Source organism: Eucyclogobius newberryi, unplaced genomic scaffold (assembly GCF_026437365.1).
Source record: "Eucyclogobius newberryi isolate DKJ021-1_F unplaced genomic scaffold, fEucNew1.0.hap1 SCAF_6, whole genome shotgun sequence".
NCBI lineage: Eukaryota > Metazoa > Chordata > Actinopteri > Gobiiformes > Gobiidae > Eucyclogobius > Eucyclogobius newberryi.
Window position 1 is genome coordinate 13,596,086 of NW_027316278.1, and position 17,384 is coordinate 13,613,469.

Genomic DNA, 17,384 nt, shown 5'->3' on the forward strand with positions numbered 1-17,384 from the left:
TCAGTCTGCACACAGCGGAGAGATAAGGAGGCCAGAGGAGGAATTAACGTGTCAATCAAGTTCTGTGAGCTGCACTGGCAGACGATTACACCCGAGCTTTACCACAGGCTCATGGGACCAGATGTGGTAATGGTCCTTAGAGACTTCCCAATGACACGGATACTCTCGCAGCTGAGTGACTGCCCGGCAAATAGGACCAAATAGAATTATCCCGGTCTGGTGTCCACTGTGTCCATCTATGTGGCTATATGAAGGCATGGTACACCACCTGACACCTGGAGGCAAATATAAGCGGCCCAAGATAACGTTTCACTGATAATGTACTATTTGCACAAGAAGAAAAGATCTCAAGGAAACTGGAGGAGGCGGCAAGGACAGTAAAGTGGAGGTCTAATGGAGATCAGATGACACTTGAGCGGAGTGTATGAACAAGCAGAGAAGGGATGAAGTCCACTCCATTGCTTCTATGCCTCTCCAATGAAAGAAAATGATCATTTCGCGGTGGAGAATGTCAGACGTGTCACGAGTTGACAGGACGGAGTGCTTGATAGATCACAGGTGCCACGCAGAAAAGTGGAGACATATTTACCGGGATGTATAGCGAGAAGGTATACTTTTCACTTTCAAATCTGACTAAATTACCTGCTTGAGCCTCCAATGTACTGTACTCCAATGTAAGTCGCACCAGCCAAAAAATGCATAATAGAGAAGAAAAAAACATAAATAGGTTCCACTGGAGTATGAAATAAGGTTGTAAGTGTGAAAATAACAAATAATATCACATATAAGTCGCTCCGGAGGATAAGTATAAGTATATAAGTATAAATATAAGTATAAGTCGCACCCTAACCAAAACTATAAAAAAAAGGTGCGATTTATAGTCCGGAAAATACGGTAAACAACTTGACAGTGCTTCTCAAAGCTCTTTTATTCATTCCATACTTGTGAAGTGGTAAGCTACTTCTATAGCCACAGCTGCCCTGGGGAAAACTGCCACGGCGATGAACTGGATTTGAACCACTGTTCTTTTGGTTCGTGGTGAAGAACTCAGACCACTAAGACCAATACAGATCTACGGGACCTGGTTTGTTTATCATTTCCAAAACTAAAATCCAAATGTACCCACTGACAGCTGTCTGGGAGATGACCTGCAGTCTCCAATGCATTCAGTTCTGACAGGCGGCGGAAACACACCAGCGGATGCTATCTCAAGCGTCGCTCTGATGGCTTCCCCCGTTCTGAAGTGACTTTTCTGCGGCGCGTCACTTTCGCTCACCGACAGTGGGGCTTGATTGCGCCCCGGGCCACACCTGGAAACAATATTCTAATTACGTTAATGTGTAAAATCCCAGCGACGTGGCGTTCAGGTGCCGCTAACGTGACGCTAGCGTGCCGCTAACGTGCCGCGAAGGCAGGCTTTGTTACCGGGGAGGAGACGGGAGGAGCGGCACCTGCTCGGGCACAAATGTTGCTCAAAATTATGGCTGTCGAGTTATCCAGAGCGCGGCAATTACAAATGACAGTCTTTCTCCGCCGTTCCACACAGCACAATCCCACAGTGTTTTCTTTCCTTATTTGAATCATGCCCTGCCTGAGCATTTCTTCAAAGCAATGTTGTCAACCATTTGATACAGAAAATGTCATGGTTACAGAGATGATTTGGGGAAACAAATCACAAGGAATAATTTGGACTATGGCTGAATACGATGTGACAACTTGTAACTTGTGGCCGGTTCACCTTTCTTAGACCATAATGAATATGTTTTGATCCCGCGCCACAGTTTTGAATACCATGATTAAATCCTCACATTTGCTTTCATAATAGAGGGTCATTAGCTTTCTGTCCAAGCATAGAATTGTGCACAAAAACACTGTAAAGCACTTTGAATTGCAGTTTGTATGAATTGTGCTTTATAAATAAATTTGATTTGATTTAAAAACGACTCAAAACTTAGGCTCATACTACTCCAAAACTACAAGACAACAAACCAAATCTATACACCTGTCTGAGCATTTCTACAATGTCAACAATTTGATATAAATACTTTGAGAAAAGAACATGTCACTGTTTCACAAGGAATAATTTAGACTTTGGATGGTTCAATTCACTTCAAGTTCAGTTGACCAGATACTGTAGAGTTCTTAATCCATATGCACACATTAAGCATTACATTATGACCACATGCACAGTATTAATTTCACATGTAACTTGGGGCAATTTCATTTTTTTTAGACCACATTGAATATATGTTGATACCACACAACTATTTATAATACAACCATGATTAAATCCATTCACTTTCAACATAGAGAGTATTTTATTATTGTATTTCACTTCAACCTAGAGAGAGTATTTTATAAACTGGCCAACATACATTACATACATGTTGTGTGTACATAAAAACTATGGCAACAGATGTATCAAAAGGGAACTTCACACTTTCACACCTCATCAAAATTGGGACAAAACTGTAACTAAATCAGGACTAAACAGCAAGACCAATGACACATTTTGACTCAAACTGGGCTAAAACTAGGACCAAAAAGGGCAAGTGATAAATACAACACACCCAAACGAACACAACCCACTAAATTTATACACCACCACCACCACCACCACCGTGCGCTTGCTATGTCGCTTTGACGTCTTGTTGTTGCATTCTGTGTCACAGTATGAAACCTTCACATACTGAATGTCAACATTTTGTGACACGATATGAAAGTGTTGCGTTACAATGGAGCAGGAAGGGCCCACCCTCCATCTCCCCCCTTCCCTCCCTCCCTCCCGCCTGCCTCGACCCCCCACCGTGAGGTACATCCACCGTATGGAGACTGACAGCCCTCGCTACGTCTTTCCGTCGTGTCAACTAGCTCGCGCCCTCAGTTCCTCCTCGCTTCAATGAAGAGATAAAAGCCTATTGACTTGCCGGGCTACAGTTAATGCAAATTGGGCCCTGCTATCAATGTATTATTTATGGGGTAGAGCCGCCGACGTTTTTCCACAGAACTGGGAGCTAGGCTTACAGGAGATTAGGCATGCTATCTCATTCATTTAGCGCCGAGTAATTGCTAAAGCATGGAGGAATTAGGATGCTCGAGGTTCCCCCAAGGCGCTTCATCTTGTAACCAGGTGGCTGCCGTCGGCCAACCACCTTCACATGTGAGATAGATAAGGTACAAAGGAGTGAGACCCTAGGCAGAGTCAGGATGTATAATTTATGTAATATTCACTAAATAGTATCGGAAACTGCTGTGGAGCTGATTACAGACAGACTTGTTTATCCATCCCAACTCCCTCGAGACATTCTGTTTGTATTTAATGTTGTTACAATTTGTCATTAAGAGTGGTTTCATCTGACGTAGGGAGTAAAACAACTACGGTAACACATTCCATGAAGATTGATAGAAAATATGTTATTATGGTGAGACAAAAATGTAACAAAAAATGTATTTATAGGTATATTCAAGTAAAAGTTCTGAGTATTGGGAGTAAAGTTTACTTGAATGCTCTAGTTTAAAAACGTCTACACTATTTTGATCTAATGCAATTACTGTAGAGTAGTTGTGAACCAAAACAGTATTTCTTACTAGTCAAATGTTTATTGGGGAGTTTACTGAAAAATGTGGAGTAATGTAGTGTTTTTAAAGTCAGTGATGTTACTCACAAAGTGTAGGTGTATTTCCTTTGGATAGTGACAACACTGAGTAACATTACTAGTGCTGGAGGGATTTTACTAATGCTCTAGGATTAAACCAGGCACTTGTTTGTTAACTAGCGTAACATAAGTTCTACAAACATAGTATTTGTATGTAAAGTACATGCTGGTTATCTTACATGTGGATAGAGAGCACATTATGGCTACTGCTCTCTAAATGCAGGCAAAATAAATAAACTGACGAGAACAGTGTAATGGCATCTGAATACTCTTTTTCCTTGAGAGCTCAGATTTGTTATGCCTCATCCCTGTGACTTGCACATGGCAGGTGAACAAACCCCAATACCAAAAGCAGCCTTACCTTGTCGTCAATGTCAGTCTCGCTGTCACACTGCAAGAGAAAAGAGACACAGGAAATATATAAGGAATTATTCATTTGTGCCCCCCTGCTAGCAGCTCATAATCAGTGCAGATGTTATTTTTGTATGCGCCCTCATTCACTGTCAGCTTTCCTCAGCGCAAAACCACAAAAGGATGAAGAGGGGAAGGAAACGGTGGTAGTGTGTGAGTGACTGAGAGAATGTCTGTTTCAAAAGAAAAGTATTGTGGTGTTTCAGTCTACGGTTCAATGTTGCAAATTTACAAAAGATGAACGCAACACGTTGGTTGGCTTGTATTAAAAATAGTGGATGATGGCTTATCGTTTAGCCTTTTATGAGCGCTGTGGGTGATAGTGTCTCAAGGACACACAGAGCTGGTGAATAACTTTGAAGGGTGGTATTTCTGACAAGAAATACATTAATTTGTAAGGCCGCGTAACAAGAGAGCTCGTGTTCTCAAATGCATCCAAAGGCCAAATTGTCTGCTATTGAAAGAAAAAGTGAATTCGATTTTCTTAGTTATTACAAGTCGTTTTCCTATTAACGCTTGCAGTGATGGGGCATTAAGACCAACAGATTAAGAACATCGCCTTTCATTTATTCATGTTAACAGGCTTTACAACAAATGCAAAACTGTATTCCATTTGAGAACATGAAGATTGTATTCTTACTTGCACTATATTATATTCAAAGCTTATTTTTGCAGTGGGATATTGCTAATTGTTTTTTTAATAAATCATAAAGGGGTTGTACTTTATAAAAGCAATGAAAGCAATGAAACTTAAATGCAAATATAGCTCTTATCACAATACTAGTATGCTATTAATTAATATGAATTTTGCACTGCTCAAGGCCTACATAGCCTATAATATAAATTATATTCAGAGAAGTCCAGTATAACATATGGCTTTATGTTAAAATGCTTAAGAAGTTGTGTAATCAAAATAGTGCTGCTGCTGTCTGTCCCCCTGAACCTCACAACAGGATGCATGAGGGCCAGAGTAACTCAAGCGAAGAACCGCACAGACAGAGGAAGGGGCCCCAAGTGAAAAAGTACCTCCAATCTGTCAATTAAGTCCCTGTGGCACCATATTTGAGTGGGCTCCTTTTATTTAGTTTGACTCCCTCTCTGAGTTGTGCACAAAGACGAGGAGGCCGGGTCAATGAAGGCACAGCAGGCTTTTGTCAAAGAGTGCGGTGGGTCCAAATGTGTAATTAAGTAACGAGAGTAATCAGTGTAAAGGGCTCAGTGGCCAGGATCAGAGAGAGGAGGAGGAGGAGTGGGGTTTCCAGGTTACTTCACTGTGAATACAGGGGAAACAACATGAGCACTAACTGAGTATGTCTTGGTTTACTGCGGTGATCCCAACTAAAATAGGAAGAGATAAAAAATTTTCATAACAATATTGTACCCTAACTCAATCTTCTTGCTTATATTTTGTTGTTGCTGTGTTGTTGTTGTTTTTTTAACTTGTTGTTCTATGCAACAATCTTGTTTTGAAAGGTGTTCAATAAAAAAATCACCACCAACAACACATTATTATAATCATGAATATTGTACTATAAAGTGGTCTTAGTGATAGACCGTATTAAAACTTTTCAGAAATTGTTCAGGAAATGTGTATTTGGGTATTTTACCTGGGTCGGTTCTAGCCCCAGGGTGGGCACACAGAAAACTTAGGTGGACAATAATAAAAGTCTTTTTTTTTTCACAGAAAGTAAATATTTGACTATCTGTGACTGTGTTACACGTTTTCATCAACCAGAGGGTGCGCTGCTCAGCTGCATGGCTGTTGTTTGTGTGTAATGTCATTGTGCTGTTTAAATGCAAGACAAATCTTGAATATGACAATCAAATTTTATATTTTGGGAATTTAAAACCATGATTTTATTATGTGTGAGGGTTCTACTGTGGTGGACACTTGATTGTGTGTTGTAAATACAGGCTTACACTTTCTGTTTGACCAGTCATAGATACTGAAAGAAAAATCCAATTATAAAGTTTGTATCTGCAGATCACAGATGATAGGGAAATTATTCGATCACTTTTATGTAGGCCTAATTAATTAAAAAAACAGACAAATTATGCTAGAAGACCAAAAGTACATTCCAGGCCCTGTCTGGTCATTGTCTGAGCATAATGTTGTTGTAAAATGCATTAAGTGTCTGTCTCTGTCATGTCTCACAGAGTGCACGTCCTAAGCTAGGGGCGGGGCGCCATCACCTGCCGCACTGAGCACTGAGCGTGCCGTCCCGACGCTCCAACTCCAGTGATTAGATGACCGGGTGCACTTGTTTTTAGTCACAGTTTTGTCACAAATCACATCTGCATTCAGCTCAAGCCCCGCGTTTATGCAAGACACGCACAGCGCACAAGTCCAGTGAGCGTGCACACAAGCAAAACTAATGCGATAAAATAAATGGGTTACCCAATGTTGGCCCTTGTTAATACCATCACATACTGTGGTGCGTAGACCGTTTTACAAATTAGACCCCCATCTGACATGCCTGGGCCAAAACAGTGGACTGGCTCATTGAAACAGCGTGAGACGTGGCGAGGAGCGGCTAAGAAGAGAGTGTGAGGAGTGGGCATGGAGGTAGCACCCACCTGCACCCGTATTATACTGCATGTCATTATTATAGTAATCTAATGCACCATGCTACGACATAAAATTGCTACGACCATAGTTAAGATGCTTAAATGTGTAGCATGCAGAGACTTTTTAATGGCGTGCACATTTCCATACATTTGTCTGTCTGCTCTCTGAGAAAATGTTTACAACACCTAATTTATGACTTGGGCTTGTCAAAAGACCGTCATTACAGACTGCTAGGCATTAAGACTGAAAGTGGCTTATGCTTACTGTCAATCAATTCCCCATTCAGCCTGGGAATTCTGGACAAATTAATTGTTAGTCATTTCTATGCAGCTTGTTGGGACACATCACAACCTGTAATCATCGCAATTTGGTCCCTCCATAAAGAAACACATTCAAACCCTGGTCTCGAGGGATGTGGAAATTACCAAAAAAGGAAAAATTGATCTAGATTGCACCTTCACCCGGCCTCAAGGAGAATACCGAAAACATATTTTTAGAATTCAGCTTGTCAAGACCATCTCCCAGTGGCTGCAAAACTCCACTCTTTTAAACTCTGGGTGATTGAGAACCGACTCAATCTATTCCCAGGTTGCATGCTTGGCCTTGTTGTTGCAGAAGTAGCCATGACATGGGAGATGAGGCCTCACAAGCCCGGAGCTGGCAAGAAGGAAAAATAATATTACAAGAGCCCAGCATGAGGCTTATCCTTTTACAAGAAGCATAGCACTGCAGCCGAGTGTGAAGACGAATGCTGGCTGCAGCTCAGACAGAGATCCACCGCAGCACAGCACAGCGGGGAAGGCAGAGGCAAGAGGGAAAACTGAGAAGCAGTGGGAGAGCGTAGAAAAGACAAGATGGATGCAGGGAAGTAAAAGTATAATTGTATTTTGAGTTTTGTTTAAGGAACGGTTAACAATGTGTCAAATATATAGTGACTCACCAGTTTAAAAAAAAGGAATGAACTAGATTGATTGAGTTTCAATGAAAGTCTGAGCAGTCTGGTCTTTACTATTGTAGAATGCAATTGCGGTGCCTTAAGAAACTTACTTTTCTGGGATGTAGTTATCATCTATGACCCACGTAGACTATTATTTTATGCTTTGTTGATTTTAAAAACAATATTGTGGGGCCAATTTCCACCTTTCCTTTTACTGTTGGCGCTTGTAATGATGTTTACAGTATTACTGTGCTGTAAACATCATTACAAGCGCCTTGTCGAGGAGCCATGTGAAGGCCGCATGGATTGGGAGCAGTGGAGTAGTGTGTCTCCCATGTCTCTATATTTTTCAGAAAAAGAAAAGTAAAAGAGAAACAAAGCAGCAGGGCAGGGGATGTAGGGGAAATTAGGAATATTCTGAGCAATGTTCCCTACTGGAATGCAGGACAATAAACAATAATATTACTCAAAATACAACTTAGAGTGAGTTACTGATGAAGGGAAAACCGCTCTTAAAAGACCATTTATAATATGTCTTGGTTAAATTAGTGCATTTTATACATTGCTTACACTTTCACTTTTTATAGACAAAATATGTTTTGTATGTTACTTATATTAACTAATCCATCAAATTGGAGAAAAAAAAAGTTGTTAAGTGCCACATACATGCAAATACACTGAGGGGACATTAATGTGCGCAGCTCCTATCAGAATATCAAATGGTGAAAACGCAAAAACCACCAAGCTCCCTAAACAGCAGGTTCGGCCGTCAGTAGGGACGTTGTTAAAATTGGAAAGAAATGCTGCTCACTAAGTTGCTTGACAGTTGCAGAGCCCCAAGTGGTTCCTGTCTTTCATACAACCATGTTTGCTTCCACACAAACCCCCTGAAATGCGGAGGGGGGGGTGGAATCTGGCTTAGTCTTCAGAGGCAGAGAGCAAGTAGCAACATCTGCACCTGGAAACTAGAAGCTTCCAAAGGTACCAAGGGACCGACCCAGGCCCTCCCACCTCTCCCTCTCTCCGCCAGCACATCAGACAGATGCATTTGACATTTACACAGCTTTCAACACTTCAGAGGCGCTAGATTTATTCTGCCATCAGCCCTGTCTGGAGCCATGCCTCGACCTAGAGCGAGCCCCCATGACGACCCTGCAGTTTAGCCCTAAAATGAGCCAGGACTAAGGAGAGGTGAAGGAGGAGAAGAACATTCAAGACTCCTGGACATTTTTTTAATTGAAATGCAATGGAAAGACAATAAGAGAACATTAAAATGACAGGCCAAATTAATCACATAGTTCCACTTGTCACACTCCGAGGACAATCTGCAATGACTCTGCCCGTGAGAAACAGAGGAGGGACTTGGCATCGTGTCAGCGCCTGTCTGCTTGAATACTCATAAGGTGTGTGGATTATCTTCAAAACTTGAAATGTTTCTGTTTTGTATTTTGTAAGCATAAAATGCGCGGGATATATTGTGTAAAAATGTTTTAACCACGGTGCTTCCTCATCATTAACTTACTAAAAGTTGAATTGCGATTGATTCATGCCTGTTTGCGTAATCCTGTATTTTCTTGGATTTTAGGTGTACATGCTCAGAAAATGACGGTTTTCCCCTACCCTCTATCTCTGTCCACTTTCATGTAAGACTCAAAAATGTCACTTAGCCAAGCTGAAATTTCACTGAGAGGGGCGGGGCCTCAGTTCTGCAGTTTTGAACAGGAAGTGAATGAACAAATGTATATTATTAACCATTTTTTATGTAAAATGATGATCTATGTTTATATAGTTTAATAAAAAACAAATTAGGAATTTGGTGATACAATTTTTCTTGGATTGTGTAAATGTATGGATCAAATAAAAAAATAAAAATAAAAACGCATAACCGAACGTCTGTCTCGCTGTAAACCTAAAAACAACGAATGTTGATAAGATGCTTCAATAAACTGATGTCCGGAGAAATCTGAAAGGTCAATTGCTTAACCTGACATTTAGTTCAAATGGATAAAGGTGTCAAACTAACAATACAGCAATTCTGGCACCTTCACAACGTTGTAAAAATAGCTTCAATTTAGAGGCCATCTTCGCAGGAACATACACAGAAATAGCCCTGATTGTATGGAAGAGAGAAGTGACAAAGCCCGATCTCCTGGAGTGAGAGCACACAGAGAGGGTAATGGACCATTTAGATAGTCCAGGACCACAGCAGAATCTGATACTGCTGGAACAACACCAATTTCCTCGTGCAATTTCCCTCCCGTGGATGCTCGGATGAGGTCTGGGGATGCTGGCGTGGTGGGGACATGAAAGCACAGGTTGGGGTCCACTTGGGGACCTCCTGCCAGGGCATCAGCGGGAGATCAGTCTCCGTGCTCAGGGTGAGGCCTTACTTCAATCTCCCTTACATCATTTATCCACTGGATGTTTTTATCTTTTCCGACATAAAGTGCCACAGAAAGTAATGAGGTATGACAAAGTTGACTAGGTGTTGTGCTGGAATCTCATTTGGTTCTGCAATCCAGTGGTGCTGTAGCTGGAACAGATCCTAAGAATGACAGGCCTTAAATAGGGTGTACCGTCGACAATGCTACATCACACTCAAGTGCTGAGGTCATCAAACGCCTGGGATCGGAAAGTGGGAGCTACAGTAGCTGCAAAATTGGTCAACAAAAAGGCAGGATTGGAAGTATGTATCTGCTAACTCGAGAATACAACAGGGTCTGGTCAGGCATTATGTATTCACAATAATACAAGTTACAAAGGTTCCTTAATAGGTTTGTACTTGTCTGTAGCTGTTATTCATTTCTGTGTAGTTCCAGCTATGAATGAACCTTCCTCATCCTCAAACATACAAGTGTACTGTATTTAACTTGTACTTGCAGCAAAAGAAAACAAGTGATTGCTCTTGACCCTTCTGGTTGTATCTAAAAGCACCAGCGAGCAAAGTCATTTGATCACAGGATCAAATCTATAGAGCCATTTGACCTCTGACCTCTCCAGCAAGCAGCAAGGGAAGTCAGCTGATTACCCCGGGTCAGGCTAGGAGCTCTGGATTAGGAAAGTATTGATCCAGCTGAAGATGTAGGCTCTGGAGGGAATGAGATTGAGAGAAAAAGCTCTGCCGGCTAGAAATAATATCGACCAGCAGAAGAGGTAGACAGGTTTCACGTAAAAGCATATTTGAGCCAGAGACCTCTGAGTTGGCTGTGTAAACACGGAGATGGCTTCTCTTACAGAGGCCCAGTGAAAGAGAGCCGAGGGAGAGCAAGGGTACAGCAGGACTGAAGCAGACAAGCTCTTTGCATTAGCCAGACACACAGGGCTCTGGCTCCGAGCGGACACACTTAAAGGAAGAGCCAGTGGGGGCCATGTAAATCAAGCCTGGCTGAGGAAAGATATAGTCCTGACCTGAGGCCAAACGAAGCAGACTTTTACATTACCCCGAGTCCATGTAAACAGCAGTGAGACCTGGCAGCACTCTGCTTCACTTCCATGCAAAGTATGTGGTCGAGGAGGGACGGGGGCGGAGGGCAGCACAGACAGATTGATGGTGATAGCGCTATGAGGTAGAAGCTGCTCCTGCTTTCTTCAGTAAATTAAAGGGCCGCCTTGTCCTTTCCAACAAGAAAATCCCTCAACCTTTGCTTTCAGCACTCACTGGGGGCCTGACAGAGCCGCTGGGCTGCTGCTGTGATCCTCAGAGTGGTTCAGTGAGTGAAAAACAGACAGTAATGGCAGATGTACGAGGGAACAGGGAGCATTTCTTCAGCTCACAGAGAAAGTGCCAGGACTCTGAAAGGATGGGGAATACACAACTGTGTTATGAATATAGTCATAGAAGAAAAATGAGGACATTCTGTGGGTAAAGGGGGGAAACACTGATTTATGTTTTTTCTATTTCATCTTTTATAAGGCTCCCTTTGGCTTTCTTGTCTCTGTTGACCATGTGACAGTGTTATCTCGTCACTGAATTTGAAAACACATCCAGAGAAAACCCTGCGCACCTCCAGTGTTTTGACACGGCCCCGGGCCCGGTGCGGCTGAGCTGCAGCGCACACACTGGGCATTGGAAATTTAAGTCAGGCGTAGGAGAAATTAGGCGAGGAGGCACGGAAATGGGATGTTGACTTGAACTGGCCCCGGGGGCAGCTGAGAGTCTCCCTGTGCAGCTCCGCTGGCTGCCTGACAGTTTGATGGAGCGAGTGGAGGCTTCCCTGCGGCCCCAGCGCCGTCTCTAACACTGATGTAGCTCAGTGAGGAACAGATTGAGCCTCCAGGCAGAGCTCTGTACTACTCCCCTCCTCTCTCATTCGCACTCAGTGCTGCTACTACCAGCTCTTCCTCACTAATCCTGTCAGGCCGCACAGATATGCACACGTAGCACTGCAGCATGTACTACACACAAACCACTGTATCACACTTTAGATTTGTGGAAACAGAAATCTTGGCTCGCATCTCTGACTGGTCCCTGAATCCGTAATGTGATGAGCAGTGCAGATGCTGTTTACTGGGCTCTGGCTGACAGGGGACAGAGTGGGAGGTAGGGATAAAGTGAGAGCAGGAGGTAGAGTCCAGGGCTGGCAGGCCACAGCCTAATGAAAAGAATCTGGCGCAGCCCACTGTGTGCTGGTCATGAGAAGCATGTGCCGCCGGGGGCTCTACTGCTAATTTCAGGGGGCAGCCAAGCGTTTCACGCTCGACTTGTCATTGGGCCAGAGGGGGCATTCACACTAGGTGACAGCAATTGGGAAAGAGCGGGAGGGGCTTTGGAGGAGTGAAGAGAAGCTGAGACACCCTCCCCCTCCATACGCCCTGTTCCCTCTGCCATGATCAAACGTTATTGTAGGCAGGGAACAGAATTACAAATGGGTGTCCTGTGGCAATGGCTGGGATGATTGTAGCTCTCTCTGCTGCACTTTCTCCTCAGGTGGCGGTGAGAGCCACACTCCACTGCTGTACAGCTAACGAGACACAGGAATCAGAAACATAACACTATATTATTAGACTAAATAAGGGAATTATTTTATTCAGTAGCTAACTTGCACTACAAAATTATTACCTGCTTCAGTCACAGACACGTCCTTGGTGTTTAAAATAGATTTTATTGGTAAGCTCTTTAGAGGTGAAACGCCTGATGGACACATTGGTAATCAGAAGGATCGACTGGCCTAAGGATTTGGTGTGCCCTTGGGAGTTATCTCTGAACTCGGTGAGATAAAATGGCTACAAAGTCAGTAAAAATCATTAGAGTATTAAGAATGGAGGAGAACGACGTTGCACCGATATGGTAATGGCCTTGACTTTTAGTAAGGGCCCTCTGAACTATGCTTTAAGCCACAAAGAGTTGATTGGCAGAGAGTTATTGCAGACTATGCACTTAAGTTCATGACTGACAGTAAAAATGTGATTTCAGTGAGATAATTACAATAATTAAAGTTTTCCCCATGTCTAGAAAAACATAAAGAATACTGTTGAAGAGAGTTTGAGAGGTTGGACATGTTGAGCGAAAAATATGGTTCTATAACGCAGTGAGAAAAGTACTTTATGAAGCAAGCCGACAAATGAGAGACAGGGGGAAAGTGTGTGAAAACAGAGTGTAGCAGCAGAGAGGAGTACAGGAGGCATCTTCAGGGCTGTGAATAATTTAGGAGAGCACTGGGGAGACGAGACAAAGATGAACACAAAACACTGGCAGCATTTGACCTCGAGCTGCCGCTACATCAGTGCACACATCACAGACAGCTCCGTGTTCTCTCTCGCACTCTCCTTCCTCTCCTGCTCTTCATCTGCCTCCCTCTGTATCAGCCCGGAAACAGCTGTACGCAAGTCTTGTTTCACCTCACAGTCTATGAAACTCAACAGAATAGCTGACAAATCCGTTTGCCCGGGGTAAAATCAGAGCAGTCAGAAGAGGCTTGAACAAAATAGAGACAAGATGTGGACTTGTCTGTCTGTCTGTCGGTCCCTATTAAAGGCAACCAACCAATTAGCAAGGGAATCAAAGGAGACAGTTCAGGTAAATAGGAAAAAATCTTACATCTAGAGATTTTTCATCAAGTAATGTTTTCATGTATAAATAAAGCAGTTTAAATTGTAAAAATGGCCTTTTGATATTTTACTTAGGAAAGTAGATCTTTAGAAAGTAGAAATTGCCACGAAAATTAAAAACACATTGATGATCAGCCTTAGAATTACAGTATATATATATTCACAAATCTTTCTTTAAGACCTGCATCTTTATGAGCAGACTGGACTATGTTTCCACTGAGAACAGAGAAAGAAAAATGACTCACCATCAGATTGAAGACTGAAATTGAATAAATGCAACTTCAATGCCGGACCCACCACAAGAAAAGATACATAGTGCATACTTAAAATGCACAATATACACTAAAGAGCCTCTGTCTCACTGGTAGGAAAGTAAAAAGTGAAAAAGGTATGTAAAAAAAGTATCCCTGTGGAATAAAGCTACAGTTTTGCCTGTAGATTTTGTTCTCTATTAGACTTTAAATATTTAGCAATACATTACATCCTAGCATAACACAAGCAAGTTAAACATGAGTCATTGCATACAATTCAAGCATCTTGAGTCGATATAAATTCATAAAGTCTTTTCAATCCTAATATATTCACCTCGCAGTAAAACATTTGAGACATGCATTATTGTCTTGTGACGCCAATAGTAATAGAGGAATAATGAATGTGACATAACACTGCGTTTGTCAAATTACACTCGCATACACAAATTGACTGAAAAATAATACATCAAGTGTCACGACCAGCCCTGGCCCCGACACCCACGAGAGCCCATGCAGAGGATCCTGTGACCGATGCCGTAAATAACAGGTGCAACGAGAGGTTAAACACTGCCAGTTCATGAATCACGAGCTCGACACAGAAATAAGAGATGGGGGCATTTATCACTGTAATTAAGGAAGCACGTTTTACAGAAGGAACCTTGAAAAAGTCTTAAAACATGCAACCAAACAAGCCAACTTCTATTTGAGTTCTCACATCTCTCTCCCCTCTGCTCCTTCCACTCCCACTGTCTCCTGCTCAGCCTCCATGGCGGATATTAATGGGATATCCCTTGTTTGTAAATGTGCCAAGTTGTGTGCACCACTGCGGGCTGTCTATTATAGCAAGCCTCTGGGGCAGCTTATCCATATGGCGCCGCATATGGCACTCAGCAGCATCAATTAATGTTGTTATAATACTGATTTTTATGAGCTGGGGTTTTCACTCCTCTCCCCACTCGGCGCAATAGATGCCTACAGCACGGAGGAGCTTTTGAACCGTCAACAACAAACAAACTAACAAGCAGGAGCACTTGCAGGAAGTGGTTTTTTTTTTCATTTTCCTTGAGATTTTGCTGCTCTGATATGACTCAAAACAACTTCAACGTGACTTTCAGCTGCACAGAGAATTTTCACTGCGTTATTTCAAGACGTTTGCCTGATAAATTAAGTTATTTAACATGACAGAAATACAGGTGAAAACTAGAACAATTACTCTAGAATTCAGAGTTAAATGGGGCATGGAGTCCACATCTTGTTGTTTTGGTCAGATTAAGCCATTTAATGTAGCAAATTAGCTGTTTATGCACAAAGTAATAGGCAGATGGAAGCGAAAAGTAAACTCAAGGAGCTCCTTTGTTCCCTGTTATCTTTTATGGGTGATCTAACAAAAATAAATCACTTAAAAGCCCCAAGTCACAACAGTCTTGTCAGTGACGCTACAAATAGAGAGAAGATCATTCACGTTTTTCGGTAGGGAACATCTTTCCACCACTCGATGGAACTCCTTCGTTTGCACTCAAAAGCAATGCTTTAAAAACATTTCGGATGGCTAATCACTCTCAGAATGAAAGGGTCCCAGCATGTTCGTTTGTCTCCATGCGGGGAGCTTCCTTTGCCGTTACCCGCTCTCTGATTCGGATTGTTTTTGTACGTTTCTCAAGCGGCAAGGCGGGTGAGGCGAGCTGGCAGGCACTGGCGTTTGAAGGTGCAGTGAGAACAGGCGTGCAGGCCTGATGCTTTGTAGTGATATTTCCAGCAGCACAATCTCATTACTTTTTGACGTGGGAGATGCGTGCAGAGGTGGATTGTCATTTCACGCTGTCGAAAGTTCTGTGAGGCAAAGAAGACGGGAATGGAACTTCAATGACCTGCACGCCTCGGGCTCAACAAGTCTGAATATATCAAACTGAGAGCATCCTTGGATATGCCTGAAAAGTTAACCTCCACACCCAAGGAGGTTAAGATGGTTTCTGTTTATTTGGCAATTATAATGATCATGAAACTCCATACCAAGATGAGTTTATCTACAGATGGATGCTTAAGCAAACAGGTCCTTTGTGGCTGAAGATAAAAGGCATGCACTCAAAGCTTCCTCCAGCTCCTGAGCCCTGGCCACTTTCACATGGGAGATCAGTAGCAGCTCCTTCCAAAAAAAAAAAAAAAAGGGGTGTCCCTCGAAGTCAATTTCACACGGAGTTCTTTGAATGGAGAGAAAACTTTGTGGCTGCCAGGAACTGATTGAAGCGCATGGTTACCGGGCAAACTCCAGCTTGTTGCTGTGGCGACTGTCCCAAAGTGCTTCCTGGGTAATTTTCGAGGTCACTGGTTTGTGCATGCCTATGTGATGCAGATGGGCCCACCCTCATTCAGGGCCCAGCAGGAGTGCTTTCATTAGCTCTACTGAATGGCTGCATTCATCCCCTTCACCTCGATTGGTCATGCTGCGTCTCCACAGAGGGTCCAGGACAAACTTTTCTCTCTTTGCCTTTCGTGATCCGCCACGCACCACCCACCTTCGTCACGCTTCACTTTTGTTCTGGACCAGGCTTAGGCCCCAGGATCATCTCTAAACCACCGTAGAGTCACAGATGAAATCTACTGACACAACTCTGTTTGTTTAGCGCTCAAAAATTAAAAGCCAGTGCATGACCACTGCAGATTAATCGAGAGGTGACTGCTGAAAAGGATGATTTCATATTCTGATACTTTTATGAGGTGTACATAATTCTAGCGGCCTGGTTTTATCTTAGGCTTAAAGGAATGCCTGCAGTGAAAGACAGAGCTTAACCTTAAGTTACCTCTGTGTCCCAAGAGACATTTGCACCACTGCAGTGCTTAACTATAGAGGTGGCCTCTCTACTCTGCTGCTTTTGGCCCTCAAGTCTGGCCTAGTGAGAAGTGACTAATTGTCTTGAGTAGTTAGTGTTCCTGGCCTAGGATCCACTCCAGCTGATGACAGGGTGCACAATAATTCAGCCCTATCTTCATTCCCCCCACTCTCTCTTTTTACATCTTTCAGCAGATTTAGCCCCTCTGCTTCTCAAGCTACTGAGTCGTAAAATTGAGTGGAGTGCAGACAGGATACAGAATGAGACCAGGCAAAGTGGACGCACTAACCTTGAGGAGGGCCACTGCTGCTGACTGCACCTAAAGAGATGGAGACAGAACATCGGCCAAATTAGGCTATAGAAAACCCAAATTAACAAGTTACAAATCTGGATGGTCTTATCATAGAAGAGAATGATAATTTATTTATGTATTTAACAAAGACTGAATCCATGTACATTGTAAAAAGACAAAGTTAAAACTGTTTAAGTGTTTACTGGTATTAAATGTGCAACACAAATCTTCAAACAGGGTGAAAAAGTACAATAAATATAAAAAAACAAGATTTACTTTAATAGAATATCACTTAAACCACTCCCTAAGCAGTTATAGCCATTTAAACTAAACCCTATTGTAAAGCTAACATTGGAACAAATGTGAGCCATCAGTTACTATGAATCCCACAA

The 17,384-nt window shown here is 42.6% G+C and overlaps 1 protein-coding gene across 10 annotated transcripts in view; it reads right to left on the reverse strand.

Moving 5' to 3' along the window:
• Window positions 1-17,384, reverse strand: part of fbrsl1 (fibrosin-like 1) — a 305,613-nt gene that overhangs the window by 86,472 nt on the left and 201,757 nt on the right. For 6 of the 10 annotated variants that reach the window (XM_072433233.1, XM_072433238.1, XM_072433230.1 and 3 more), the window contains 2 exons: window positions 16,990-17,019; window positions 4,018-4,047 (listed from right to left, as the gene is read on the reverse strand). The exons of 1 other annotated variant lie outside the window; for it this stretch is intronic. In XM_072433233.1, coding sequence (XP_072289334.1) covers window positions 4,018-4,047; window positions 16,990-17,019 — 60 coding nt within the window. The remainder of the gene's footprint in view (window positions 1-4,017; window positions 4,048-16,989; window positions 17,020-17,384) is intronic. 3 more of the 10 variants (XM_072433232.1, XM_072433236.1, XM_072433231.1) reach the window with 2 other exon arrangements.